This window comes from Haemorhous mexicanus, chromosome 5, assembly GCF_027477595.1.
Source record: "Haemorhous mexicanus isolate bHaeMex1 chromosome 5, bHaeMex1.pri, whole genome shotgun sequence".
NCBI lineage: Eukaryota > Metazoa > Chordata > Aves > Passeriformes > Fringillidae > Haemorhous > Haemorhous mexicanus.
In genome coordinates, this window is record NC_082345.1 from 74,924,971 (window position 1) to 74,951,346 (window position 26,376).

Consider the following 26,376-nt stretch of genomic DNA (forward strand, 5'->3'; position numbering starts at 1 on the left):
GTCAGTGCCATTTTTAGCTCAGCTCTCTGGTGGCCAGAGCTGGCTGACCTTGTCCCCTTGTCCCCAAACAGGTGCATGATGGACAGCGACGACGAAGTCAGGGACAGGGCAACGTTCTACCTGAATGTCCTGCAGCAGAGACAGCTGGCCCTGAATGCTGCCTACATTTTTAATGGTCAGTGAGAGAAAGGAACCCACTCAGAGCTGTTGATTCATGTGCTTTTTCTGGCCTTAGCACTTCCCTGCCAAGTGCTTGTGCTTGGAGAGGGAGATTTAGCAATCTAAACTTGTCCAACCTGGCTTTGGACACTCCCAGGGACCCAGGGGTAGCCACAGCTGCTCTGGGAATCCTAAAGAATCCAAATCTGGGAAGCATGGTGTGGGAAATGGAGCCAGGAGTGTGACCTGGGCTTTCATTTCTTGGTTTTTGCTCCATCTTTTCCAATCCAAAACCAGGATGAGGGTTGGTTTTAAAATCACTTTGTGACTGAAAATTCACGTGAGCAGAGGATTTAATTAATCCATGGAAAATTCTTGGGAATGAGCTGCTTAGACTTGGCAACTTCGTGTCATCTTCAGAGCAGCTTTTTTTCTGCTCTGCCTGTTTTGTGTTTCCTGTGGATCAGCGGTGCCTGGGGCAGTTCCAGCTCTCAAAACCAAATTTTTCTGCCTTTCTCCTCTGCAGGGCTGACAGTCTCTGTTCCTGGGATGGAGAAGGCCCTACACCAGTACACACTGGAGCCCTCAGAGAAACCCTTTGACATGAAAACAGTTCCCCTGGCTACAGCCCCCATCTTTGAGCAGAAAGCAGGTAACACCCAGACTGGTGGCAACGGGCTGAGGCAAGGCTCAGAGCCCTGGGGCTGCTGATCTCGTTAGCAGGGCCAAATCTGTGCCTAATCAGCACTTATTGGTTCCCAGCCTTTGGAAAAGGCCACTCCAGGAGCTCCCAGTCACTTCTCTGGCTTTCTTCCATGTCCTTGCACAATTCTTCAGCATCTTCACTTAGCACAACCAACTTAGGAGTTCTTTTTTTGTTTTCCTTCCCTTTCCTCCTTTAATTTTTTTCCTGGCTTTTCAGAGCTAAGGTGTGGTTTATTCCTCATAACTCAGCCTTACTTTCTCTACTTTTAATCCAGTATTTCCACATCAAAAAAAAAAAAAAAAAAGATACTTCAGTGTGTGAGGAGCCAGGCTGGCAGTGCTTTGCAGCAGAATATAAGAAACATACAGGGAATGTAATAAATATAAGGAAGATACTATAAGGAAGATAGTCTAAGGAATATTTAGTGGAGATTTAATGGCATTTAAACCTCCTGCTTGGTTGAGTTGAGACAGAGCACAAAATCTTTGCTTTTTTTCTCCACAGAGATTGCCCTGGTGACCAGCAAACCTGAGAAAGTGGCTCCCTCACGCCAGGATATATTTCAAGGTAGGAGAGATCTGTGGCTGTCCAGAGCTCCAGGAGAGCTGCAGAGGGACTGGGGACAAGGCCTGCAGGGACAGGACACAGGGAGTGGCTCCCAGTGCCAGAGGGCAGGCATGGATGGGATCTGGGCAATGAGGAATTCCTGCCTGGGCTGGAACTGCCAGAGCAGCTGGGGCTGCCCCTGCATCCCTGCAGTGTCCCAGGCCAGGCTGGACACTGGGGCTGGAGCAGCCTGGGACACTGGGAGGTGTCCAGGGGGTGGAACTGAATTATCCTCAGTGTCCCTTCCTACCCAAACCATTCTGGGATTCTCTGAAGCGTTGAGTGAGGCCAGGATCAGAGCCTGTCCCTGCTGATCCTCTTTTCCCTCCTGCACAGAACAACTGGCAGCCATCCCAGAGTTCAAGGGCCTGGGTCCCCTGTTCAAATCCTCTGAGCCAGTGCAGCTCACAGAAGCAGAAACAGAGTATTTTGTTCGCTGCATCAAGCACGTGTTCCCAGCCCACATCGTTTTCCAGGTGAGAGCACCCACCCCCTTCTCCCAGGGCCCAGCAGGGTTTGGCAGAATTGATCAGAACACCAGGAATTTGCTGCATGCCATGGAAGGTTTTAGCTGATTTGGTGTGGGGGAAGCTCTGGATGAAGAAGTGTTTGCAAATCCTTTTCCCTGTTTGCTGCTGCAGTTTGACTGCACAAACACCTTGAATGATCAGCTCCTGGAGAGAGTGACAGTGCAGATGGAGCCATCAGATGGCTATGATGTGATCTGCTGCATCCCAGCTCCCAGCCTGGCCTACAACCAGCCTGGCATGTGCTACACCCTGGTCAGGATCCCCCAGGATGACCCCACTGCAGGTGAGAAATTGTGCCCCACCAATCCCTCCAAGGAAGGGTTTGGGGTTTGGTTCATCCTGAGCTCCTTGGATTTTTCTTGTCTGTGTGTGTGGTGGTTTCAGTTTGAACTGGGTGGAAATACTAACTTTGTGTAGTGGTTTTGGTTTGTTCATTGGAGATTTTGTTCATTTTGAGATATTTTTGGTTAATGTATTACAGAGTGTGGTGGGTTTGGTGTTGGCTAATTATTAATGTATTTACCTGTGAGATAGGATTAGGAGGAAGGTAAACCAGGTTTAAAAATTTCAAAGGGTATAAAGAAAAATTTATTAACAGTAACTAAAATAAAGAGTAATGAGAATTAGAATAAAAATTTTAGAATTTTTTTTTACATGTACAACTTCTCAGTAGTTCCACAAACTCTGTTACACAAAATCTTTTACATCACTTCCTTAGATACCTCCCATACAAAACCTCCACACTGTCTCTCAAGTGCTGCTTTTTAGCTAAATAATTTTTATGTATCAGTTGGATGATTAAAAATGGGATGTTAAAGAGGATTGCAGAGCATGCAAGTAATGGAAACTTGGATTTATGGCCTGCAATCAGTGAAAGGAGCACATTGAAAACCTTGGATGTTTTGTAGTGTTGAAGAACAGAACCACTAAAAGGAAAATGCAGATAGAATAAAAATATTCCTAATTTGAGGCTTTATTTAATGGACTAATTAATTTTTTCCTCTCTTTGGAGAATCAGGAACTACTACAAAATATAGGAATGAGATTTTCTTGGACATGAAACTTCCCTTTCTTTTCTTCCTCTCATTAAACACCACTGGGTTTGCAGTTATCTAACATGACTTATCAGTGGAGTGGATTTTTAGGTTATTTTAATACCAGGGAAGATTAGAACTAATCTGAATTAGCTAGGAATTTGTCAGGAATCCTCATGGAATTTGTCCTGGTGGCTGCTGCTGGATTTCATGGCAGCATTTGGAATCAGTGATTTGTTACCTCTGGAACTCTCCCGAGCTCCTCCTTTGGCCTTTATTTTAAAATCAAAGGGAAAATGACATTCAAGTGCTCTGTCCTGGCCACATCTGTATTCCTGGGGCAGAACTGATGGGTGTGGCAGTCTCTGTGGGAAGAGAGGGCTGCACAGAGGAATGTCCCCATTTACCCAGGATTTGTGTCTCTCCCCAGTCACCTGCACCTTCAGCTGCACCATGAAGTTCACGGTGCGGGACTGCGACCCCAGCACGGGGGTGCCAGAGGAGGATGGCTATGAGGATGAGTATGTGGTGAGTCCAGGATTTGTTCCCTATTCCCCATTCTCACTCATTTGGGAGAAATGTGACCATTGGGTCAAGTTTCCTCTCGATCCTGAAACCAATCAATGTGCCTGAAACAGCAGAATTCTGTAAAATGTCATTTTTAGATCCTTCCCCAAAGCTTCATTTCTGTCAAAGTTCTAGTGCCCTGTGGAATGGAATTTGTGGGGACAGAGAGGGGGGAAGGAAGAAATAACTTCCATTGTGTGTTTTCAGAATTGTGCTGCAATCTTTCCACCTCAAGCATTTGGATTAGACAGATTTCAGGAAGTATTGGAGGAAATAAAGGCTGGGAGAGGGGGTGCTCACCTGGAGAGGAGAAGGCTCCAGGGAGAGCTTCCAGCACATTCCAGGGCCTGGAGGGGCTCCAGGAGAGCTGCAGAGGGATTGGGGACAAGGCCTGCAGGGACAGGAGCCAGGGAATGGCTCCCAGTGCCAGAGGGCAGGCATGGATGGGATCTGGGCAATGAGGAATTCCTGGCTGGGCTGGAACTGCCAGAGCAGCTGGGGCTGCCCCTGCATCCCTGGAGTGTCCCAGGCCAGGCTGGACCCTGGGGCTGGAGCAGCCTGGGACACTGGGAGGTGTCCCTGCCATGACAGGGGTGGCACTGGATCATCTTCAAGACCCTTCCAACCCAAACCATCCCGGAGTTCCATGGATTCTGAGGAAGTCTCTCCGTGGAAGAAGCCCAGGAGGGGCTGTAAAGGCTTTGACCCATCAAGTGATGGCCTCCTTTTCTGCTCTCCTTTAGTCCCACAGATGTTTTGTGTAAAAATTGTTAAGGATTATAGATGAATAAATAAATACTATTTATTTATTTATTCGTCATAAATACTAGTCCCCTCTTAAATTAATACTATTTCCCCTCTTAAATCATTACTATTTCCCCATAAATAACCATGAATACTATTTCCCCTCTTTTTAGAAGCTATTATGATATGGCTCTCCTGGAATTAAAACCAGGCATTGTCTTGGCAAAATGCTGCAGGGTCTTTTTCCCTTTCCAAGGTGAGGATTATTTCCATAACTGGCCTGAAAATTTCCCTTTGTTTTTTCCTCCCAGCTGGAAGACTTGGAGGTGACAGTGTCTGATCATCTCCAGAAGGTTCTAAAGCCCAACTTTGCAGCTGCCTGGGAGGAGGTGGGAGATGACTTTGAAAAAGAAGAAACCTTTGCACTCAGCTCCATCAAAACCTTGGATGGTGAGAAAATCCCTCATTTATTGATCACCCACCTGCCAGGCTGGGGTTTTATTGAATGTAATTATTTATTACCTGGAATGATTTTCCTCTTCAATCTCTGACTGCAGAAGCTGTCAATAACATCATCAAGTTCCTGGGCATGCAGCCCTGTGAGAGGTCAGATAAAGTGCCAGAAAACAAAAATTCTCACACCCTCTACTTGGCTGGTAAGTGCTCCTGCTGCTGAATTTCGTGTTTCCCTGTCCCCACAGATTTTTCTAAATGAGAGGAAATGGTTTAGGAGATCTTGCTGCTATTTTGGGAGTTTTTTCTCTGTAGAAAGAGGTTTTTTCTCTGCAGTGACCCTGTGTGTTGAATGCAGCTGGTCCTAACTTAGAGACCTCTGTCTTGGATGTGCTCAGGCCAAGCTCTGGGAATGGGGGAATTCCACCTGTGGGAATGGTGCAGAATCTCTGATTTGGGAGCTTCCAGAGCAGACAGAATTGAATCCCTTAAATGCCTGAGTTTATCTCAGAAGGGTCCTTCTGGGAGTGTCTCATTCTCAAGTTCCTGTAGCTAAAGACAAATCCTGAGCTCCCCTGCTGCACCCACAACTTCTCCTAGAGCCATGGAATGGTTTAGGTGGGAAAAGCTCTCTGAGGTCATTGAGTGCAACCATTCCCAGCACTGCCAAGGCCACCACTGCCCCATGTCCCCAAGTGTCACACGGCTTTGTAATCCCTCCAGGGGTGGGGACCCCTCTCCTGCCCTGGACAGCTGTGCCAGGGCTGCACAGCCCTTCCCAGGAGTGATTTCCCCAAATCCTCCCAGCCCCTCCCCTGGCCCAGCCTGAGGCCGTTCCCTCTGCTCCTGTCCCTGTTCCCTGGAGCACAGCCCGACCCCCCCGGCTGTCCCCTCCTGGCAGGGACTTGTGCAGAGCCACAAGGTCCCCCCTGAGCCTCCTTTGCTCCAGGCTCAGCCCCTTCCCAGCTCCCTCAGCCTCTCCTGGTTCTCCAGACCCTTCCCAGCTCCCTCAGCCCCTCCTGGTTCTCCAGACCCTTCCCAGCTCCCTCAGCCCCTCCTGGTTCTCCAGACCCTCCCCAGCTCCCTCAGCCCCTCCTGGTTCTCCAGACCCTTCCCAGCTCCCTCAGCCCCTCCTGGTTCTCCAGACCCTTCCCAGCTCCCTCAGCCCCTCCTGGTTCTCCAGACCCTTCCCAGCTCCCTCAGCCCCTCCTGGTTCTCCAGACCCTTCCCAGCTCCCTCAGCCCCTCCTGGTTCTCCAGACCCTTCCCAGCTCCCTCAGCCCCTCCTGGTTCTCCAGACCCTTCCCAGCTCCCTCAGCCCCTCCTGGTTCTCCAGACCCTTCCCAGCTCCCTCAGCCCCTCCTGGCTCTCCAGACCTTTTCCCAGCTCCATTCCCTTCTCTGGACCCTCTCCAGCCCCTCCAGGGCTCTCCTCTCCAGAGCTGTCCCCAGGATTCCAGGGTGTCCCTCAGGGGTCAGTCCCTGCCCTAAGGCTGTGCCCACACTGGGGCTGGCACAGCCCAGGTGCCACTGGCCTCTTGCCCACCAGGGAACATCCAGCCACTGTCACCAGCACCCCTAGGGCCTGTCCCAGCTCTCCAAGCTGGAGCATTCCATGGGGATGTGAGCCACGTGCAGAACCTGGTTGAAGACTAAAGCTGTCCTGCCCTGGGTCAGGACCGGGTCCCTGAGCCTCTCCAAAGTGACCTCTCCGTGTTGCTTTGTCCCAGGTGTGTACAGAGGTGGCTGTGACGTGCTGGTCAGGTCCAGGCTGGCCCTTGGGGACGGTGTGACCATGCAGGTGACAGTCAGGAGCAAAGACGAGACGTCTGTCGATGTCATCCTGGCGTCCGTGGGCTGAGGGTTCAGCAGTGCAGCTCCTGGACCTGCCCCTCCTCCCTGCTCTCCTTCTGCATGGGGTTTTTATTCCTCCCTTTGGGAAATCTTTTGTATGCTGTCCCATAGTGGCTGGCTGGGACTGAGCCATTCCCGTGTCCCTTCCCTCGTTGTCACACCATTCCCACCTAACTTATGGCATCTCAACCAGGGAAGAGAAAAGATGTGAGAAAACGGAATCAGATTTTTGTCAAAATTGCTTTTTATTAACAGAAAATAAACACTGGTTCAAGTGGTGGAATTCGTATGAATTACTGTTAATAAAATAGAATTTTTTTGTTCTAATTCTGTCTGCTCCAGTACAGAAAAAATACCCCATAATGGCTGTTTATAAAGCAAAAACCCCTTATTCCTAAAGGGATGCTATTAAATTCCCAACATAAACAGTTAAAAACCACCCCAGACCTCCAATTTTGCAATATTTTTGTGACTGTCTCTTCTTCCACACAGAAAAATCAATGTCCAGAGAGAGATTAAACTCCATCTCTTGAGGCAGATTCAGTTCTCTGAGCTTTATGTCAGGTAATAAGCAAACCTCAGGGCAGCCTTTTCCTGGGTTGAGATTGGGAAAAATCCCATATGGAAAACGGGGAAGGGAAGGGGAGGGAGGGAGGGATTTTGTGAGGGAACTCCTGCCTCTCCCTGCTGATGAAGTGGTTGTTTCTTCCCAAGTCAGGGTGATGAAGGAAGTAAGAAATTCTGATTTCATCTTAATTTCAACCTCTGCCTCTCTAAATATTTAGAGTTAAGCTGGGCAAGAAGGGGAGGGTAGGGCTGGAAGAGCTGTCTGAATCCTGCTTTCCCCCTCATTTTTCCAGCTCTCCAAGGATTTCACTCAGTTTGGCAGCCCAGGATGAGGGTGTGAGCACAGTGTTGGATTTGGGAGAGAAAATCAATGTTTTTTCCTGCCCCCAAAGCCTGACTATAAGCAAAGAGTAAGAACTGAGCTGCAGCAGCTCAGAAGGAGTTGATGAAGTTCAGATAGGCATTCAGAAATCCCAGGGGATCCTCCAGCTGGGGATAGTGGCTGATGTGGTCATCCAGCACAGACACTGTGGACGTGGGAAGCACCTTCCTGGTGGAAAAACAGAGCAAGGCTTAAGCACAGGAATTGCTGCAGACTCAGTTGTGCCCATTAATGGGACAAAAAAAGCCTGCAGCAGCTCCATCTGACCCCTTCCAAGTGCTGGATTTCCTTCAGGTCAGTTTGGAGGAGGAGACTTCCTCAGGAAACAAATCTTCCCTGTGTGGTTTTAAAATGGATCATGACTGAAAATGCAGAACCAATTTCCAAACTGCTCTGACTGAAGCACCTGGCTGTGCAGGTGCCAGTGGGAATGAAAAGCAGCCTCCCTGAGGATGGAATTGGGGAATAGCCAGCTAAAATATCCCTTGGAATGAAGGCCCAGCTGCACATTCCCACTTTTGTCTTACTTGTAAAGCTGGAGGAACTCTGGGTGTGGATTCACAGGGTCCAGGGGCCCGTAGATGAGATGTACTGCAAGGGAAGTACAGACAGAGCTTTTATATCCATAAATTAATGGATTCATTAATTAGAACATCCCCAGGGAGACCTGCAGGAGCGTTCCCTCCTCACACAAGCTTGGGAAGCTTCCAGTGGAGCACTGAACAAAACAGCTCTGAATGGGCTTTTGCTGGGCTGCCCTGGGGTCCAGTCCAGCCTCCAACCCCCACATTTTACCCTGGCTGCAACTTTTGGGGCTTGAAAAGCTCCTCAGCTTCCCTGGAGCAGCACTTGGAGAAGCAGCTGTGAACCAGGGAACGTTTTCTCTGCTGCAAAACTGGGTTTGAGCTCAGGATAAGAGAGGCTGAATGAGTGGAAAGGAGCCTGGAAGTGAGGGGGGCAGTTCCCAAAAATGCCAAGCAGTGAAGGAATGGATTCCTACTCACAGGGGACTGAGGTAGACATCAAAGCCCCGACCCAGCGCTCTCTGTGCTTCTTCCTCTGGTTTATGTACTGCAAAATACTGAGGGAAGGAAAAGCCCTTGTTATGCAGTGGATGCTGCCCAGCCTGGAATTTGCTCCTGGGGCCGTGGACACAATGAGATCCAGGTGGGATCTGCATCTCCTGTGGGCCTCCAGTGCCACACCATCATCCCTGGGCTCAGGGACTCTGTTCTCCCACTGGGGGAAGGGGAGACAAGGAGCTCAAACTGGACAGAAGATGTCCTTCCAAAATTGCCAAGCTGAAGATTTGGGATTGGGACTTCCGGGAAGGGCCCAGAAGGTTCAAATCCAAATGAAATCTCTCCTGGAACAATGCTGCTCAAATTCCTGCCAAATAGAGATTGAGCTCTAGTCATTCCCAAAACTCCCCCAAATCCAAACCCTTGACTTCCAAAGGAAAAAAAAAATCCCCATCTCAGACCCAACTCCAACCTTCATTTCCCTGCCTTGCATCACCCTAGAGAATTTCTGCTCCAGCCTCACCCCCCAGCTCTTTCTGGAGATGTAATGATGATCTCCAACAAAAACAACCCTCTGCAGTATCGATCTCCACCAAAGCACTCCAAGGGGTGTTTTCCAGCAGCAGCTGGGAGTTCTGGAGAGGCTGGCTGGGCTCTGGGCACCTCGGAGCAGCTGTGACCCCAGCTCGTGCAGGAGTTCCTGGCAGGTACCTGTCCATGACCAGGTTCCCGTCGTTGTTCCGCAGTGCTGTCCACATGTCCCAGAGTTCTGCCTGCGAGGGCTGCGTGTAGGGCCCAAAAACTGCCCCCAGCCTGGAAAACAGGGGCATTTGGAGAGACACAACAGCAGCTGTGTCAGGGAACCACCCAAAAACTGCTCCAGGGCAAAACATTCCAGCACTTCCAGTTTCCACAGCAAAACTCCAAGTGCCAAGATGTCCCCCAGATAAGTTGGGATTAAGTGTTGGATGGGCTCAAGGGGCTTTTTTGGGGAAAGAAAAGGTTTTTAGCACCTCTAAAAATACAAAAATCTGATTGTGCAGGGGCTTTGTTGCCTCTGAAATTGGATTACAACAAGTGTAATTCCAATTACACTTGTTGGAATCTCCACAAGTGTAATTCCAACACTTGTGGAGAGGAGGGTTCCAGTGTCCAGGGAAAAGTTGTTTTGTATTATTATTAAACTGAAGTGCCTGGCCAGTGTGGAGAGAGAATGGTCCAGATGCCAATCCCACCTCTGCAGGACCAGGGCCAGGGAATGTGCTCCCCAGATCCCTGATTTGTGGAACCATGGAATGGTTTGGGTTGGAAGGGAATTGAAGGATCATTCACTGCAACCCCCTGCCATGGGCAGGGACACCTCCCACTATCCCAGGCTGCTCCAACCTGGCCTTGGACACTTCCAGGCATCCAGGGACAGCCAGTGGTGCTCTGGGAATTCTACTCCAGGGTCTTCCCACCCTCCCAGCCAGGAATTCCTTCTCATTCCTGCATTTCCCCTTCCCCACTTGGAAGGGGAACCTTCTGGATTGTGCCCAGCACCCCCAAGACTCACCCTCCAGAGAAGAAGAAGAAATTCATCAGCCTCAGGAGGAGGGGAGACAGCAGCCCCCCATCCTTGAGGAGCTTGGGAAGAAGGGAAAAGGAGGGAAAACAACTCAACATGAATCCTTGGAGAGCTTCTCCCATGACACCCAGCCCAGACCCTTGAGGTGTCCATGGGGAGTGACAGCAGCTCACCAAGGGGGGTTTATTTGGGATTTTGGGATTCAGTGTGGCTGGAGAGGGAGCAGCTGACCAAGGGGGGTTTATTTGGGATGTTGGGTTCAGTGTGGCTGGAGAGGGGAGCAGCTCACCAAGGGGGGTTTATTTGGGATTCAGTGTGGCTGGAGAGGGAGCAGCTCACCAAGGGGGGTTTATTTGGGATTTTGGGATTCAGTGTGGCTGGAGAGGGAGCAGCTCACCAAGGGGGGTTTATTTGGGATTTTGGGATTCAGTGTGGCTGGAGAGGGGAGCAGCTCACCAAGGGGGGTTTATTTGGGATTCAGTGTGACTGGAGAGGGGAGCAGCTCACCTTCTGGATGAAGCGGGGGTAGTATGTTTCAGGAAAAATCCCTGGAAGGACAGCAAAGAACGGAGCTGTAAGGCTGGAAGGGTTTTGCTCCACGTCTCCCAGGCTGTCCCCCTTCACAGTGCCATGAAAGTGGCCCAGGGAGCCTCAGGATTGATGCTTCTGGTTAATTACAGCTCCTTGATTGCAATCCTTGGGATTTGGGTGGTGGAGATGGGAAAGCCAATCCATCCCATCGATACCAATCCCACGGACCCCAATCCTATGGGTTCCCATCCCAAGGTTCCCATCCCACGGACCCCAATCCTATGGGTTCCCATCCCAAGGGTTCCTATCCCATGGATACCAATCCCATGGATTCCCATCCCATGGATCCCCATCCCAAGGGTTCCTATCCCATGGATACCAATCCCATGGGTTCCCATTCCATGGGTTTCCACCCCATGGATCCCCATCCCATGGATCCTCATCCCAAGGGTTCCTTTCCCATGGATACCAATCCCATGGGTTCCCATTCCATGGGTTTCCACCCCATGGATCCCCATCCCATGGATCCCCATCCCAAGGGTTCCTATCCCATGGATACCAATCCCATGGATCCCCATCCCAAGGGTTCCTTTCCCATGGATACCAATCCCATGGATTCCCATCCAATGGATCCCCATCCCAAGGGTTCCTATCCCATGGATCCCCATCCCAAGGGTTCCTTTCCCATGGATACCAATCCCATGGATTCCCATTCCATGGGTTTCCACCCCATGGATCCCCATCCCACCCTGGACAGACCTTACCTCCGTTGGACAAACAGAGGCTGTTGATCAGGATGCTTCCAGTTCTGTTGTGCTCATACCTGGGGACAGCAGAGAAGAAGGTGAAACACAACCAAACCCTCTCCAGGCTCCAAGAAAAGACCAAGCAGGAGCTCAAATTGTGTGGGATCATCTCCATTTCCTTTGGGAACCGGACGGGTGGAAGCCTTGGGTGTGCCCCGAGACACCTCAGCCACAAGGAAAAGGGAATTCTGCACCACGTCCTCCCACTTATCAGCTGGAAACCATCTTGGTGGAGACAGCAAAGGGCAGGAGGGGTGGCAGGGACCTGTGCAGCAGCTCCTGGGCCACCGTGTCCCCGTAGTCGTGGGACAGGAGGTTGATCCGCTGGTGCCGGAGGCCGAGGTGTCGCAGCAGCCCCTCCACGATGGTGGCCTGCTCGAAGATGGAGTAGCCATGGGGCCTCTGCAAAAGTGGGAGAGGGGTCCCAGTGAGAGCCTGACCCAGCAGGAGCCCACAGGTTCCACAGGAAATGCCCCAAGGGAGGAATGTGGGAATATGGAACATGGAAAGCAGCAGCTTGTGAGCCTGGACCCAGCGGCTGGGATGTCCTGTGGTGTCCACGAGGCCACGGGAGCATTGTCCGTGCTCCAGAGGGGTCAAGGTGCATTTTGGAGTCCCATCAAACCCATCCACCACAAACCTTCCCTATCCCTTCCACTGTTGTAATGACTTCTCCCTTTTCCAGAGGTAAATGGGAGGAGAAAAACCAATTTCCAGAAAAACAATTTTTCTCCTGGATGGCAAAAAACAATTTTCCGGAGTGCTGGGCCGAAAGCAACCATGAAAATCCTCATGCCAGGGTACTCACAGGCTTGTCACTGAATCCAAACCCGAGGAAATCCAGGGCAATCACCCGGTGGAAGCGCTGGGTCAGCCCCTCCCAGATCTGGGAAGAGGAGAAATGCATTTGAAAAGCATCCAGTGGGAGCAAAGGATGGAAACATCTGCAGGGATGAGCAGCCATGGATGGACGTGCTCCTCCCCACCAGCCCAGAGAACATTCCAGCTCCAAGAAAACAGCAGCAGGTCAAAATTCCCCAATAAACAGCCACACCATCCCCCAAAAAAGCCAAGGAATTGTTGTGGCTGTTTTTCTGGACTGTGGGATGTGGAAAGAGTTTGGATTTCACACGGGGAGAGGAGCGAGGTGATATCCTGGAGCACGGTGGTAGCTCCAGCAGAAATCAGGAGCTCTCCTCTGGAGCATGGCCCACCCCTGCTGTGCTGCCTGCTCATCCCCAGGAGCTGAAGATCCTGGGATTTGCTGTGAGATGCCACCCCCTGACCTTGCTCCAGTCGTAGCTGGATGTTGGGAAGCCGTGCAGGAGCACCACGACGTCCGAGCTGCCGACGGCGCCGCTGGAATCTGTGGGGACAACGGGACACCGCGGAGTCAGCCCTTCCCAAAATTCCTCCCTTCTAGGACAGGAACTGAGTCCATCCCACTGGGAATCCACCTCTCCCTCTGCTCCCCAAAACCAAGGATGGGTTTGAGTCCCACCACAGCTTCCCTTCGGAAACCTCACCGGCTCTGTGATCAACCCAGGGATTGATTTCAAATCTATGGATTTTAAATTAATTGATAAAAGGATTTAATTAGCCCAAATTAACTCCAGCAGCCTCTGTGCTGCTGCAAAAAGGGTTTCCAGTGTCTTTTCCATGTTGGCATCCAGTGGAGAATCTTGAGATCCTTCCCACCAAGGTACAAGAACCAGCTTTCCCCAGCGAAACGTTCTGAGCCATCCCTGGCAGATCCAGGATGGCAAAAACCAGGAGGGACTTGTCACCACCTGGCCCAGGTTCAGGGATGTCCCCATGGCCACCGGGGGATGGGTGACTCTGTCACCTCTGTAGAAGATGTTCAGGTCCTTGTAGGTGAAGAAGCTCCCGGAGGATTTCCAGGAGCGGAGTGCTGGGGAGAGCTGGGGGGGTGGGATGTGCAGGTAGACGGCGAGGAGGGGCACGCCCAGCAGCCCCACCTGCAGCCACCACTCCTTCATCCTGCGGGACACAGCGGGACACCGGGGTCACCCCGGAGCTCCGCACTCCCACCGAGCTCCCCAGGTCCCCAGAAACCACCTCCATGGCCCCAAAACTCCCCCTTTCCTATAACCCACCTCCATGGCCCCAGACTTCCCCATTCCCATAACCTGCATGTCCCTAAAACTCCCCCATTCCTAGAACCCCTTTCCATGTCCCCAAAAGTCCCCCAGTCCCAGGGTGGCATGTCCCCAGGGTGGCAGATGCAGCAAATGTTTGGGGTCTGAGAGGGAAGGTCGATCTCATTTGGGGTCTGAGGGGGAACAAAGGTCCACTTTGGGGTCTGAGGGAGACTGTGGGGCCATTTGGGGTTTGAGGGGGAGCATGGGGTCATTGGGAGGCTGTGGATCCAAAAGGGGTCTGAAGGGAAGTTGTGGACTCATGGGGTTTAGGGAGAGAGGGCATGACCCCACTAGGAGTCCACAGGGGCCATGGGATCACTGGGGGGGCTTCAGGGGTCCATGGGCTGTGGGAGGCCTGAGGGGCCATGGGGGTCAGGACCTTATTGGGGTCTGGGGGGTCGTGACCCCAACGGGGTTCAGGGAGTCAATGGCAGTCAAAGGGAGGGGACACACCCACCTGAAGGGACACACCCACCTGAGGGGACACACCCACTGAAGGGACACACCCCCAACAGCGCCCGCCCACAAACCGACCCCGGGACCCCCACACCCCCCTCCCCTCAGGCCACGCCCCCTCTCTGAGCGCGGGACGGGCGGGGCGGGGCGGGGCGGGGCGGGGCCGGGGCCGCGTGCGCACCCCTCTCACCTGCGCTCAGGTGCTGCCGCGGGCGCGCGCCGCCATCGCGCTCTCCCGGCGGGGCGGGGCGGGGCCGCGGAGGCGTGGCCACCGCCCCGCGCATGCGCATTCCCCCCTTTTCCCCCTCCTCCGCCGCTTCCCGCCCGCCGCGTCCCTCCCGTTGCCGGGCGACGCGCGCGCTCTCCGCCGCGCGGCCTCTGATTGGCTGCGGGCGCGGCGGGCGGCCAATGGCGGCGGGCGTAGTTGGGGGGTGGGCGGGAGGCGGGAGCGCGGCCGCGCGTGAGGGACGGGCGGAGCGGGCCGGCGGCCGTGAGGGGAGATGTCGGCTCGGGGCGGGTTCGGCGACCCCCAGGTGCCGTGAGGGGCCTCCCCTTCTCAACAGCCTCAGGGCGGCGAGGGGCAGCACGGGGCAGGGCCGCGGGGATGGTTCGGGCAGCCCCCGGAGCCGGGAGAGCTCCGCGCGGAGAGGAAACGGCAGAAATTCTCCTTTCGAGCCTTTAAATCAGCGGGGTTTATACCGAGATGGGGATTCAGGAATGTCTATCTCGTCTTTCTGACTCGTAAACCCCTTCAAATCTCGTGTTCTGCTCATTTTTCTGGGTTTTTAAAAAAATTATTTTATTTTTTTTTAATTTTGGCTTCTCGTGTTTTTCGTTTTGAAACAGCTTCTGACCCGGCGCATCCCCTCGAATCCCAAGTACCAACACATAAAAACTCGTCTGGACACTGGTAAGTGAAATTGCTGAGGAGTGAAAACACCCAAAATTGGTGTAGCATGACAGAAAAATATAATTAATGTCTTAATCACCTCTGCCCGGAGCTAATTCATCCCAACCCTGCAGAATCCTTATTGTCGTTATGATTTGTCTCACCAAATATTATAAAAGCTTCCTATTTACACTTATAAAAATTATAAAAAATTCCTATTCACAATTTTCCTTCAAATCTGAAGTTGGAACAAGCACGAATTATACAAATTTATTTATATTTATATTTTTTTATGTGTATTTATGTACATATATCTTCACACACCACTGTGCACTCCCCTGAAAATTGAGATTAAATGCTCTGTGTGTAGATGACCACGTGTTTACAGCCTTTATTGTCTTAAAACTTGTGTACTTTTTTTTCTCCTTTTTAAAATAAGAATTTGGGGGTTAAATAGGTTTAAACTGGGTCAGACTCTGTTGTGGTGGTTCCCATAGAAATTATTTGTCTTGGAATTTCTGTCCATGGACTTTTCCTGTATTTTAGCAAGGGTGTGAGCCAGGATCATTATTTGGGGTATCTTTGTGGGGCTTTTTGTTGTTGTTGAAGCAGCTGAATTTTCTCCATAAACGTTATCTTGTAGCATCCTCACCAAAATGTTGGGAAAGGAACAGCAAATCCTTGGATTTTTCTGTTGAATTCTTCTTTCCTTGAGAGAAAAGAGGAAAATCTTGGCATTTTTGTACCTTTTATTGCCACTGTGGAGGAGGATCTGCAGCAAACAGCTGTTTCCTTCAGAGCAATTAAAATTTAAGCCTCCATGGGCCTGAAGAAAACCTCTAAAAAATAAATAATGGTAATAAATTGATTTTTTTGTTGTTGTTGTTACAGGAAATAGTTTGTCGAAATACATGGAAAAATTGGAAGAGATCAAAAGAAGTGAGTACCTGGGGAGGAGCAGGATGGGTTAGAAATGGGTTGGTTCAAAACCCAAAGAGCAGGAGATGAATTCCAGGAGGTTTTCCTTGGAAATCTCCACAGATTTAATTTAAAAATCCAAGCAGGAATCTTCCAGACCCTTCTCTGTTATTGGATTTTGCTCTCTGAGCTAAGAAATCCAGGCTAGACTGATCTGGGAAGATTTATGGATCATTTCTAAGACTTTTATTTCACTTTTAGGTCACAACTTGAGCTCTTTTATCCTTATATAATTTCAGTTCCTATCTGAATGCTCCAAAAAAGGAAAAAACCAAATCATTCCTTGTGTTTCTGTTGAACATAGACACTGGCATTTTGAAGATTTTGTGTTGTTCAGACTAAGGAAGGCCTAAATTATTTGTATTTCTCTATTTCCCCACCCAACCCAGGCTTTCCAAATCATTTTTCCCCATAAAACCAGCGATTTATGCCTTTATTCCCAGATTGCTCTCACACAAGGAGCCAGGAGAGCTCCTCAACCTCAAAGCTGCATGTATGGAGGTGCAAAAAGCCCTGAGCTGAGCAGCAGGCTCCATGAATTGGGATTTGAAAGGTTCAGGTTCAGTTCTCAGCCCCACTTTCTGAGGGAGCTCACGGGAATTTACTGGTGCCAAAAGCAGCCCTTTGTTTCTGCCTTGTTTGTTGGCTTTGGGTTGGTTTTTTTCCAAACCCTGCAGGTCTTGGGGGGGAAAAATGAAAAGAGGAATGACCTTGAGCTTTCCAGAAAGCTCTGTTGACTGAGGTTTCAGTGCTTGCTTTTTATTTGTGTTGAAAATCTTGGGGTTTTTTTGTGCCTTTCCAATCTCACCGCGGATCTGTTCCATGCGCTTCTTTTATTCCCTCCTCTTTTTTTTTTGGAGGCCAGGGAGGAACTTTCTCATTCTCTGCAGGCTGAATGGCCACCTTGTGTTCCCAGGGAGCGGAGGAAGTTCTCCCCCTTGGTTTCTCAGGGATAGATGACACCCTTTGGATGCAGATTTAAATCCCCAGCACAGGCACCTCTCTGTCCCTTATGTAACCTGAGAGATTTCAATCCACGCCATCAAAAATTAAAGAGCTGCACCCACCACCATCCATCCTTTGGAGCATTGATTGGCTGGAGGACACACAGGAGGTCTCTTCCTTCTCTCTGCTGTTGTTTCCCTCCTCTCCAAAGCCCTGAGGAGCCCATTCCTGGAAAACTGAATCATTCCAAGCAAAACCATGTCAGAAAATTCCAACGGATCCGCCAGGACCGGACCGGGTACGTGGGGTTGCTCTTGGAGCTGGAAGCAGCACTTCTGATCTCTCTGGGAAGGCATTTTGGGTGGCAAAGGCAGGACCTAGGGCAAAGAGGCTTTTTTTGGGGTAAAAAGTCCTTGTTTGAGGTGGGAAGGAGCCATGCAGGAGCTGCATCCTTTGGCAGCGGTTCTGCTTCGTTTTATCCATCCAGCACTTCCTGAGCTTTGCTGCTTTTATCCTTCTAAATGAAGGATATGCTTTTATCCTTCTAAATGAAGTTTATTTCCCATGACACCAAGGCTCTCTTTTGGCCTTTGCTGGGCAATTTTAATCTTTGAGCAGATGAAATGGGGAATAATGACAGGAGATAATTGTTGCTGGGTTGTTTTTTTTTGAGTTAAAGGAAGATTTAACAACCTCAGTTGAGGTTTGAGACCAGGTGGTTTTGCAAGAACCACAAGGGTCATTCCCCAGTTAACTGAAATCCTGAAATTCAATTTCTGCACCTCCTCATCCTCCAGTCCAGTTTCTGCACCTCCTGTGCTTCAGCTCTGTGGTTTGGATGTGCAATGGATATTTTGGGAGGACTCCTTTTTTCCTAGGACAACTTGTGAGGAGCAGAGGGGTGCTTTTTATGCAAAAATCGAGATGATTTAGGGTAGGGTGTTGGATTTGGGAACTCTGAATGTGTTGGGAAAGGATCTCAGCCTCCAGCCTTCCCGTGGCTCTCTAAACACAACTCAGCTGGAGAATTCCCATAAGCAAATCCCACAGGAATTTTTTGGTGTGGTGGCTGCAGGAATGTGCAGGGGAGCCCTTCCCCCTTCTCCTCATCTCCCCTAAGCTGATGGAGCCTTCAGCAGATGGTTTTAGAGGATTTAGACTCGTTGAACTGAGTGGATTTGCCAAAGATCCTGAGCCCCATTGTTATCCCTAGGAGCTGAACAGCTGGAGAGGGAGCAGCTCCTTCCCAGCCCCATTTCCCAAGGGACAGAGCTCCCATTGCTTCCCAGGACAGGTCATTCCATATCAAGATGTTCCTGCTGATACCCACCCTGGCTCCTCTTTCTCCTCCCCACACCTTTTGTTTCACTCCAGGAGGTTCTTCCCTTCCTCTGCAGGATCTGGGTGGGATCAGGCTCCCACCTGGGCTCTGGGAATCTCTGCTCTGGATCTTTGCCAGCAGCCCTGCTCAGTTTTCTTCCTCCCTAAGCTGTGTCTTCAGGATTAAGATTCAATTAGGCCAGTTTCTTGTATTAATTACCCATTAAGGCTCAATTAGTCCAGTTTCTTGTGTCAGTTTTCTGTTCCTGGGGAGATCCGTGTCAGCAAATGGAAGAAATCAGAATTTAATTGTCAGACAAAGTACAAAATCTTGGACTTTTTGAATTGTTAAGATGAAACCTGTGTGTTTAGTTTGCTGTTTGCAAAGACACAATGCCCCATGCTCTGATAGTGCTGTAATTTACACAAATTAAAAATGAAGGTAAATGAATCTTTTGGTTTAAGGAGCTTTGTGACTCCAGTGGGCCCCAGAGAGCAGCAGGGAAAGGGGGAATTCCTGAACTGCTTCCTGCCCCAGCACCATGGAAAACATAACTCCATATTTGAGTCTAAAAGCAACTAAATCTGCCCCTTCCACTTCATCATATCTGCACAAGATCTCTCTTTATTACTGGTATTAATTAAAATCTCTCTTTATATCTGGGATTAGTTAAACCTTCTCTTTATAACTGGTATTAATTAAACTCTTTCTTTCTAACTGGCATTTCACAAAATCTCCAGGTTTGCTGCTCTCATCCCACAGCACAAACCTGTCCTGAATTCCTGCCTGGCTGCAGAAGAGTCTCAGAGAAAAGCTGGGATTAAGCCATGACCTGGTGTCTAAAAAAACTGGGAATGGTCCGAAAATTTACCTTTGTTTTCTTTTTGTAGATTACAGGTATAAAAAGGATGAGCTGTTTAAGAGGCTGAAGGTGACAACTTTTGCTCAATTGGTATGTACAGATCCCTCTCTGGCTTGCAGAATCTTTTAGGAGCAGCATTTTTCCTTGGAATAAAAATTCCTCTGCAATTATTTAGCTTTAGCTGTAATTATTCTTTCTTGGCTTCTTCCTGCCTTTAATACAAACAAATAATTTATTTCCACAGTGGCCAAATGCCTTTAATTACAAATTAAAGTTTGTGGTGACTCCATTTTTGAAATTAATTTTGTCCATTAACTTAAAAGGATCTTCAAGCATCTTGCAAAAGAAAGAGGCTGTGTAGAACAACACCTAAATCTGAGTTTTGTGTGTGCAGCCCTCCCTGACCCCAGGTTTAACTGCAGAAGGCTGTCTGTGCATTATTTTATTTAAAAGCACTGAATCATCATATGAAAAAAAAGGAAAAATTGATCAGGAAATAAAGAGCTGGGGAGTGCTGGTTCAAGAAAACTGCTTCAAACTAGGAAAAAAAACCCAAATTGTCTTCTCAGGAGAGAAGGAAAGGGCAGGTTAAACTCGGAGATGTGAAGAATGGGATCCTGCAGACTCGAGATTTTTTTTCCCTGGATTATTTTCCTTGAGCTGCTTCCTGCTGTGGATGTGGGATCAGTGTCTGCTTGTTTTTGTGCCCTGCAGGTTCTCCAGGTCGCCTCTCTGTCCAGTGAAACCCTAGAAGTGACAGACGAGGAGCTGCACAAGCTGCAAGGTGACAGCACTGGTGGCAGGGACAAAGGGGAGAGCTGGGGGTCACTGCCAGGGGGTGAAGTGACAGAGCTGGCACCACAGCAGGGCTTCATCAGGAGGAAAAATGGAAAAAGAAAACTTCACCTGTGACCTGGGAGTAGAAACACTCCTAGAAAAAGAAAGGTTTGCAAGTAGGAAAGGCCTCGTGCTGGCAGTAACATAATCCACATCAAAATTCTGTTTTATTACTTCTACCTCAGATGAGAGCTCAAGGCCTAAAAAAATCTGTTGGCTCTTTATTATTTTCAATAAGGAGGCTCTGGGTAAATTCTCTTGGTTAAGAGGATGAAGATAAAGCTGTCACACTTTTCTTTCCAGGAATAGAAACTGCCCTTAAAACCTGCTTGTTTACCTCCTGCAGCTCCTTAGCTCCTGGTGCCCTGTTCTCTCCCCAGGTGCTGGCGCTGCAGGTGACGATGCAGCGGGGACAAACGGCCAAGGGAGCCCTGAGGGGACACCCAGCCCTGTCCTGTTCCTGAACAACTCAGGAGCCGGGGAATCCCTTCGCTCCACGCTGCAGAGGTGCCTCACAGTAACAGCACTCTCTTCCTGTCTTAGCTGATGATTATTTGAGCCCAGCTGCTGATGTTAGATTGCTGCTGAGGGGTTTGATCCTGTGTTTCTCATTAAAGCTTGGGTTTGTAGGTGAGGAGGGGATTGGTAAGATTTCCTGTTGGAATGGGTTTGGATTAAACAGCACCCCAACATTGCTGTCACATAATGGTGGTCTGACAAGGAAATGTGTTTGTGGGATTCCATCCAGCCCCCCACATTCCAGAATTTTGGGGATAACACGGGGCTCTGGTCATCTCAGTCATGTGCACTCCTGTTGGTGATGGTTTGGTATGGGTATGGAGGGACAGGACACAGGGAATGGCTTCAGGGTGACACAGGGATATTAGGAAGGAATTCCTGGCTGGGAGGGTGGGCAGGAGCTGGAATAGAGCTCCCAGTGAAGCTGGAGCTGCCCCTGGAGCCCTGGCAATGTCCAAGGCTGGGCTGGACAGGGCTTGGAGCCCCCTGGCATAGTGGGAGGTGTCCCTGCCCATGGCAGGGGGTGGAATAAGATCCTTAAGGTCCCTTCCCACCCACACCATTCTGGGATAATTGGGCATAATTCCAAACCCACCATGTGAAGGGATCCCAGGGTGGCACTGGAAGAGGAAGATTTAGCCCAGCTCTTCCCCAGCCTTGGAAGTGGTGGAGGGGCACAAAAGCATTCCTCAAGCTGCCGTTCCCTTTGCAGTGTGATCAGTGGGGTTGGGGAGCTGGACGTGGAGAAGGATTCTCCCAAGAAGGAGGACAAGGACAGCCAGGCCAAGGAGAGGCCCTACCCCGACTGCCCGTTCCTGCTGCTGGACGTGCGGGACCGCGAGGCCTACGAGCAGTGCCACATCGTGGGAGGTGAGCAGCCACATCCCACACACCTGGGCACGGATCTCAGCTCTGGCCACACCCCTGCTGGAGTCTGTCCCCTGCTGGGACATCACTGCGTGTTCCCTGTGCTTATCCAGCACATCCCTCCTTCCTGGAGGGGATGAGGGGCCTGAGCTGATGTTAATCCCATACTCAGTGGGTTCTCAAGGCTGTTGTATCCCAGGCTGTTGGTGTTCAGCCTCTGGATGATTTTCCCTCTTTTTTTTTTTTTTCCCCTTCTGCAGCCTATTCCTACCCCATTGCAACGTTGTCCAGAACCATGAATCCCTATACAAATAATATTCTGGAATATGTATCCTTTACGTGGGAACGTGGGGGGATGTTGGTGGGGGCTCCCAAAATCAATTGGAGCACATCCAAGCAAAGTTAGGGATCTCAAAAAGGGTGGGACAGGAGGTGGAGTTACCTGCTGCAGCTCCACTGCCTCCATCAGATGCTGGATTCTGCTTCCTCGAGGTTCCTTTTGACCCCAGTGGGGGCTGCCTGGATTTGGCATTTCCCAGGATTTTGGCTGCTGGAAGGCCAAGCCACACTTGGGCACTGCTCTCCTGCTGTTGCTCCAGGGATGCATCCAACAAATCCTTTAGCTTCCCATCAGCACCTTGATGTAATTGGGGACAGGCAGAGGATTATTAAGTGGGATTAGGTTGATCATTCCCAGGCTGTGGATTCTGATGGGAGGTTGTAAACAAAGGGGCTGTTGCCATTCCCAATCTTCAAGCAATGCTGGATCCAGTGGGAATTAAGCTGTGTCTGGCAAGCCTCAGACACTGAGAATTCTGCAGGGAAAACATTCCTGCTGGATGCTTGGCAAGCCAAATGTGGAGTCTTTCCCTCCCCAGTCCCATTTGTCTCTTTTGCTTCCTAAAATGTCTCAATATCCTCTTAAGTTCAACAGTGACTCCTTAACAATTCCCATGGCAGAAAAACGCCCATGGCAAAATCATCATCGTGTACGACAACGACGAGCGCTTGGCCAGCCAGGCAGCCACCACCATGTGTGAGAGGGGCTTCGAGAACCTCTTCATGTTATCTGGGGGTAGGTGGGGCTGGGGGAGCTCCCCCTCACCTCCTGGGGAAAGGGAGCAACTTGTGGGAGCTGGAGATGGGAAAGATCTGGGTTGTGGAATCACGGGATGGTTTGGGTTGGAAGGAAACTGAAGGATCATCCAGTCCTGTCCCTATGGGCAGGGACACCTCCCAGTGTCCCAGGCTGCTCCAGCCCCGGTGTCCAGCCTGGCCTTGGAAAACTTCCAGGGGTCCAGGGGCAGCCCCAGCTGCTCTGGCAATTCCAGCCCAGGCAGGAATTCCTCATTGCCCAGATCCCATCCATGCCTGCCCTCTGGCAGTGGGAGCCATTCCCTGGCTCCTGTCCCTGCAGGCCTTGTCCCCAGTCCCTCTGCAGCTCTCCTGGAGCCCCTCCAGGCCCTGGAATGTGCTGGAAGCTCTCCCTGGAGCCTTCTCCTCTCCAGGTGAACATTCCCAGCTCTGGGAGCAGCTCCAGGGCCCCCTCAGCACTCTCCAGCACCTCCACATCCTCCTGCTGTTGTCCCCAGGGTTGGAGTCCATGGGGGATCTCACCTGAGCAGGGCACAGGGGCAGAATTCCCCCTCTCCTGCCGCCCACATTTCTCCATCCAACCTTGGACCTCCAGCTGCATCAGTCCCTCGTGGCTGGTCCCTCCTGACCCATCCAGCTGCGGTAACAGCTGCTCTGTGTCCCTGCAGGCCTCAAGGTCCTTGCCCAGAAGATCCCAGAGGGGTTGATCACCGGCACGCTCCCGGTGTCCTGCCAGGTGGCAGCTCCCACGGGAACTGCCCGGAGGAGAACGACCCCCAGGGTGCCCCCCACACCTGCAGAGAACAAGTGGAGGTTTTCTGCTGATGACCTGCAGAAGTTGAGGCATTACCTGGCTGAGGAGCAGATTCCTTCAGATGCTGCCAGTAAGAGACCATGATGCCTTTTTGGGCTTGTCTAGAAGCAGAGGCCAAATGATGCCTCAGGGTTGGCTTTTCTATTTTTCACATTCTGTGCTGCTTTGGTGTGTGGGTCTGAGCTTCATATTATGGGATGGTGAGCTCTGTGCCCAGAGCAGGGAGACAAAACAATTCCTGCTCCAGCTGGGCACCAAGGACCAATGACCCAAATCCCAGCCCAGGAGCACAAACCCCGTGGGCTGGAGAGAGAAAAACAAGCAGGGTGGGAGTGCCTGGGCTAAAGCTGGGCTGGGACAATGAACTGCAAGGTGCAAATGGAGCAGAGCTGATCCCAGGGAGAGACCCCGGGAGCACTCGTGCATTTTGGGGCCATTTTGGGTCATCCTGGGGGCAGCCCTGGCTGGGCTCTGGTGCTGCCCAAGGTGCATCCATGGAGGAGATCCTTGGAATCAATCCCTGCTTCCTTCTGGAACTCTGCCCAGCCTTTACAAGGCATCGAGGCAAAGTTAAAAGAATAAAAGGGGATATATTTAATGAAAGACCTTCAGGTACATCAAGGGCAGATGGGGTTAATTAACCTTTTATGTGGAGTTTAATCATGCACTAATACAGTACAGAATTTGAAAAATATAAAAGCTGAAATTCTAAGGTATCTCCAGAATGTGCTTCAACCTCATCGTGGAACGGTTGGGTGGGAAGGTGTGGGCACAGAGTTTGTGATAACTGGGAGTGGGGCTGTGGCCCAGCCTCATCCCTAATTGGCTCCAGCTGTGAGAAGCAGGTAAGCAGCACTGACAGCAATGAGCCATGGAGTGCCCAGGTGTGCTGAGCAACACAGAGGGCACACAGGTGCGATGCATGAACCTGAGGGGTGTAAGAGGTTGGGCTGAGGAACAAGATCAGATGCTTGCAGCCTTCTGAAGTGGGGTGGTGTTACTGTGTATGGGTTGGAGCTTTCTGATATTGTATGGTGACACTCTGGGTGTGGTGGCTGTCTCAGCTGTGACATGTGCTGCAGCACAAATGCAGTACAGGATTTGAAAAATATAAAAGCTAAAATTCTAAGGCATCGCCAAAATGTGCTTCAACCTCGTCATGGAACGGTTGGGTGGGAAGGGGCCTTAAACCCCATCCATCCCACCATGGGCAGGGACACCTTCCCCTATCCCAGGCTGCTCCAAGCCCATCCAGCCTGGCTGGACACATCCAGGGATGGGGCACCCACAACTTGTGCACAGCCAGTTTGTGATTTGGGGTTGTTTTTCCCACAGGCCGCCTTACCCGGGGTCTTTCAGGCCACGATTCCAAGCTCTCATCCGTGAGGAGCAACCCCAGCCTGCACAGCACTGCTCGCAGCCTGGGGTCCCTGAGCAGCCGCTCCCACAGCAGGACCAGCATCCAGAACAGGCCCTGGAAATAACCAGGATCCAGGTTTTGGGAATCCTGAGCAGTGCAGCCCGTTTGTGGTTTTAGGAATCGACAGGGAAAAGCAGCCCTGGTGAGAACTGGCAGCTCGGGTGAGGCTGGGCAGCTGGAATGATGTTTCCTAGAAGCAGGAATGGCACCACTTGGGGTGCAGGGCAGGACAGAGGTGATAGAACTGGTTTTGTAGGGGAGGGAGAAAACTGCTAGTAAAGGCTGGCACCAGTAGAAACTGTTCCACAAAGTTTTTAGTCCAGCTGAAGGAATTTGTGTCCGTAACATTCCCGGGCCATGCCTGGAGCTGTGAGGGTGAACAGGCCATGAATCATCTGTGAGCACAAACTTTGGTGGTTTTAGCAGAGATAAAGACATTCAGCAACTTGCCAAAAGTGAGAGAAGATCCTGGAAGGGTTGTTTGTTGGTTTTTTAAAATAAATTATGATAACAAACAGAAGTATTTGTAATAAAGATGGTTTTTATTGCTCAGTAGGTGCTGTGACAGTCGTGCTTGCTCGTGGACACTTTGTGAACAGTTGTGTCTTTTTCAAGGTGACCTGGAGGAGAGTAACTGTATTTTTTTTTCCCAATGACTCCTTTGCCAGTGGTTTTTTAGGAGTTTCTTTAAGGTTTAGAGTGGCTGAAGGAAAATTTGCTGCTGCTGCCTCACCAGGGTCTCTAAAACCCAGCAGGGCCCTGGAATCAGGAACTGAACAGTTGGAAAAGTGAGTAGCACAGTTTTCCTCAAATTGGTGCTTCTGGATAACCTGGAATCCTCTGATTTTCCTGAGCTGCCTCTGGGACACTTTGGAAGTGATTTTGAAGGGATTCTGCTCTCCAGCTTTTCCATCTGGTATTGCTGAGCCTGATCCTGCTTTGGTTATTGTGGTCTTGTGGGGTTTGTGTGTATTTTTGGATTCAGTGGTTTTTCCCCCTTTTTGAAGCAGACAATTTTCAACACATCCCAAAACTCACTGGTGATTTTGGGATAATTCTGGTGAAAGGACAAAAAGTAGGAGAAATGGCACATAATTTCCTGTTTGGGAGATTAGGACTCAATGTCCCTGGGCATATTTATCTTTTATTGTGACTGTGAGTGTGAAATCAGACAGTGCTGCTTGCAGGACTGGCAGGTTCAGTCTGATAAGGTCCTGCTGCTGTGGGAGTAGATTTTTCCAGCTCCATGAGCTCTTGGCAGTGTCATTGCATTGGCTAAAATCCTGATTTTGCTATCCAGCTGTGGGAGACAGATCCAGAATCCCTGGCTGCTCCGTGCTGCGTGAAAACCTCCTGGTGAAACTGTTGGATAAAACTGGCTTGAGTTGTTTGTGATCCTCCAAATCCAAGGAGTCAAAGCAAGGACTGGATGTACTTTCCCACCATCTCGATGGATTTGTGTGGTTTTGGACTCTTGGTTTTGTTTGGAGCAGAGTCAAACTCCGTAGAGGCTGAGAGGTTTAATTTAATAAAATGTAAACTACAGCATCTGTTTGGGTGATTTATTTGCAGCTTTGAGAGCTGTGGAGAGCCTGGAAAAGCTGGGAGTGAGCAAGGGCTCAGCTCCCCCTTCCCTAGGGATTGCAGCAGGTGAGGAGGGGTCCCACAATCAGAAAGGTTTGGCT

At 50.4% G+C, this 26,376-nt stretch overlaps 3 protein-coding genes across 6 annotated transcripts in view; 2 read left to right on the plus strand and 1 right to left on the minus strand.

Moving 5' to 3' along the window:
• COPG2 (COPI coat complex subunit gamma 2) overlaps positions 1 to 6,934 on the plus strand; it is a 23,801-nt gene extending 16,867 nt beyond the window's left edge. The window contains exons 16-24 of the mRNA XM_059847611.1: positions 72 to 175; positions 686 to 811; positions 1,370 to 1,432; positions 1,808 to 1,947; positions 2,113 to 2,284; positions 3,466 to 3,563; positions 4,658 to 4,796; positions 4,904 to 5,002; positions 6,528 to 6,934. Coding sequence (XP_059703594.1) covers positions 72 to 175; positions 686 to 811; positions 1,370 to 1,432; positions 1,808 to 1,947; positions 2,113 to 2,284; positions 3,466 to 3,563; positions 4,658 to 4,796; positions 4,904 to 5,002; positions 6,528 to 6,658 — 1,072 coding nt within the window. The 3' untranslated portion in view covers positions 6,659 to 6,934. The remainder of the gene's footprint in view (positions 1 to 71; positions 176 to 685; positions 812 to 1,369; positions 1,433 to 1,807; positions 1,948 to 2,112; positions 2,285 to 3,465; positions 3,564 to 4,657; positions 4,797 to 4,903; positions 5,003 to 6,527) is intronic.
• On the minus strand, positions 6,878 to 14,403 carry MEST (mesoderm specific transcript). Of its 2 annotated transcripts, XM_059847613.1 has the most exons (12): positions 14,335 to 14,403; positions 13,373 to 13,527; positions 12,813 to 12,892; positions 12,335 to 12,412; positions 11,792 to 11,928; positions 11,485 to 11,543; positions 10,697 to 10,737; positions 10,178 to 10,248; positions 9,334 to 9,435; positions 8,605 to 8,681; positions 8,128 to 8,191; positions 6,878 to 7,768 (listed from the first exon to the last, which is right to left on the minus strand). In XM_059847613.1, exons 2-12 carry the CDS (start codon positions 13,524 to 13,526, stop codon positions 7,651 to 7,653), a joined length of 981 nt encoding a protein of 326 aa, XP_059703596.1. In that variant the 5' UTR covers position 13,527; positions 14,335 to 14,403; the 3' UTR covers positions 6,878 to 7,650. The 2 variants fall into 2 exon arrangements, with proteins under 2 accessions (XP_059703596.1, XP_059703597.1); XM_059847614.1 differs by lacking the exon at positions 8,605 to 8,681.
• A 179-nt stretch (positions 14,404 to 14,582) lies between these two features.
• On the plus strand, positions 14,583 to 26,236 carry CEP41 (centrosomal protein 41). 3 transcript variants are annotated; one of them, XR_009486656.1, is made up of 12 exons: positions 14,583 to 14,677; positions 14,991 to 15,054; positions 15,925 to 15,972; positions 19,168 to 19,229; positions 19,854 to 19,923; positions 20,357 to 20,483; positions 21,208 to 21,365; positions 21,623 to 21,690; positions 22,323 to 22,437; positions 23,126 to 23,341; positions 24,607 to 25,479; positions 25,992 to 26,236. XR_009486656.1 is itself a non-coding variant. In XM_059847621.1 (11 exons), the coding sequence occupies exons 1-11, from the start codon at positions 14,645 to 14,647 to the stop codon at positions 24,753 to 24,755; spliced, it is 1,110 nt and encodes a 369-aa protein (XP_059703604.1). In that variant the 5' UTR covers positions 14,583 to 14,644; the 3' UTR covers positions 24,756 to 26,236. The 3 variants fall into 3 exon arrangements, 2 of the variants coding, with proteins under 2 accessions (XP_059703604.1, XP_059703605.1); XM_059847621.1 differs by having other exon boundaries at positions 24,607 to 26,236; XM_059847622.1 differs by lacking the exons at positions 14,583 to 14,677; positions 14,991 to 15,054; positions 15,925 to 15,972 and adding an exon at positions 16,024 to 17,254 and having other exon boundaries at positions 24,607 to 26,236.
• Positions 26,237 to 26,376: the final 140 nt, after the last annotated feature.